Source organism: Octodon degus, unplaced genomic scaffold (genome assembly GCF_000260255.1).
Source record: "Octodon degus isolate 3935 unplaced genomic scaffold, OctDeg1.0 scaffold00071, whole genome shotgun sequence".
Lineage (NCBI taxonomy): Eukaryota > Metazoa > Chordata > Mammalia > Rodentia > Octodontidae > Octodon > Octodon degus.
Genome location: NW_004524647.1, coordinates 8280367 through 8282411, shown reverse-complemented (window position 1 = coordinate 8282411; position 2045 = coordinate 8280367). Strand labels below are relative to the sequence as shown.

Sequence of the window (2045 nt, the reverse complement as noted above, 5' to 3'; positions counted from 1 at the left end):
ACACACACACACACACACACAAATAAATAAAATTTTTAAAAAAAAGGAAAGAAAAATATTAAAATGATGGTATATTTGCCTCTGTCAGTCTATTCAGTTTTTTACTGTAGTTGATAAAAAGCAATATGAATATTGAGCCAGGGAGATGGCTCAGTGGAATAAGTGCTTGCCTGGCAAGCGAAACATCCTGCGTTTGATCCCTGGTACCACCAAAAAAATGTGTCATGAATATTGACAAAAATGTATGAAAATACTGGAATATTTCCTTTATAATAGGCACTTCTTTTTCTTTTTCTTTTTTTTTTCTTTGAGTGGGATTTTGTTTTGGTTTTGGTTGGTTGGTTGGTTGGTTGGTTGGTTGGTTGGTTGGTTGGTTGGTTGTGGAGTCTGCTATATAGTCCAGGATGTCTTGAACTCAAAATGATGCTGTTTTTTTTTGTTTTGTTTTGGTGGAACCGGGAATTGAACTCAGGCCCAGCTTCCGCCCCAGCTTTTGGTTTGGTTTGGGTTGTTTGTTGTTAATGTTTTGGGGTGTTGTTATTTTTGGGTTTTTTGCAGTAATGGAGATCAAATTTAGGTCACTCTACCACTGAGCTCTAGATTCCCAGCCCTTTTATTGTGAGACAGGTTCTTACTTGGTGGTTTCCTAGGTGGACCTTGATCTTGTACCTCTCCTGCCTCATTTCATAAGTAAGTGTGATTTCAGGTGTGCTCTGCAGGGCCCTATAAAAAGAGAGAGGGAGGGAGGGAAGGAGGGAGGGAGGGAGAGAGAGAGAGATAGAGAGAATAAATAAAATAAAAGTATTGTATGCTAGGGAAAAGAAACTAGCACACTGTAGATGTCATAGTAGTGCTACCAAATTTGTTTTGACTCATGTTACCGTAAGCACTTGCATGGGACTGGGGAAAGGGAAATAGATTTAACATTTAATTGTTTGTTTCTTTTCCTAGTAACACTCTGTCTCTATTTCAGCAGTAAAAGCCATGATGGAGATAAACTGATTCCAGCTCCACCTTCTTCTCCATTGAGAAAACAGGAACTAGAAAACTTGAAGTGAGTGTATAAACAAAAGAAGCACTGCACCTTTTGTTTTGTTTTGTTTTGTTTTGTTTTGTTTTGTTTTGTTTTGTTTTGTTTTGTTTAGCAGAACCAGGGATTGAACTCAGGCCCTTGCACTTGCCAGGGAAGTGCTTATTCCACTGAGCCATCTCCCTAGTCCCCACACTGCACCTTTTGAAATGAGCATATTTTTATTTTTATGCCCTTTATTGGTGATCATAGAATTAGGCACCGCCTCAGTGTATAAATCAGAATGAGTGTTCTAATAAGCTGAGCAGGTTTCATAAACAGAAAAGAGCTGAGGAAAGCAGAACTAGAAATCTAAAAGCACTGTAATCACAGCATTCTGGGAGGCTGAGGCAAGAGAATTCTCAAATTTGAACCCAACCTGGACAATTTAGTGATATACCAAGACCCCTGTCTCAAAATAAAAAGGCTAGGAACATCCTAAGCAACTGACTAACGGTCAAAATCCAGCCATATAATTAAAATAAATTAAGGACTGGCCAGATAGCTCAGCGGATTAAAGCGCCTGCTTAGGCAGATGCAGGGATGAGGGGTTTGATCCTCTGTGTGCCATCCTAGCCCCACCTCCAGGGCACTCGGAGACTGCCAGTGAGACTGGACATGGTGGTGCACGCCTGTAATCTCAGCACTTGGGAGGCTGAAAAGAGGATCACTATGAGTCTGATCTGTGTGGAAAGACCTTGTACTAAATACATTAAAAAAAAAAAAAAAGAAAAAGAAATTAGGAGTGGAGAGATAGCTTGGTGGTCTAAGCACCTGCCTGGCAAGTGCAAGGACCTGGGTTGGATCCCCACTATCACATGCCATACTAAGCCAGCCACCAAAACCAGGCGTGGTGGCATACACCTATAATCCCAGCATGGGGGAGGCTAAAACAGGAGAATCACTATGAGTCCCAACTGCATAGTGAGACCCTGTACCAAATATATAAGTCTTTGTTATAAATAAGAAAAAATAA

General features: G+C 40.5%; 1 protein-coding gene across 1 annotated transcript in view; it reads left to right on the top strand.

Moving 5' to 3' along the window:
* The window catches only part of Cnot10 (CCR4-NOT transcription complex subunit 10), an 87313-nt gene that overhangs the window by 57259 nt on the left and 28009 nt on the right, over positions 1–2045 (top strand). The window contains exon 12 of the mRNA XM_004635307.2: positions 974–1054. Coding sequence (XP_004635364.1) covers positions 974–1054 — 81 coding nt within the window. The remainder of the gene's footprint in view (positions 1–973; positions 1055–2045) is intronic.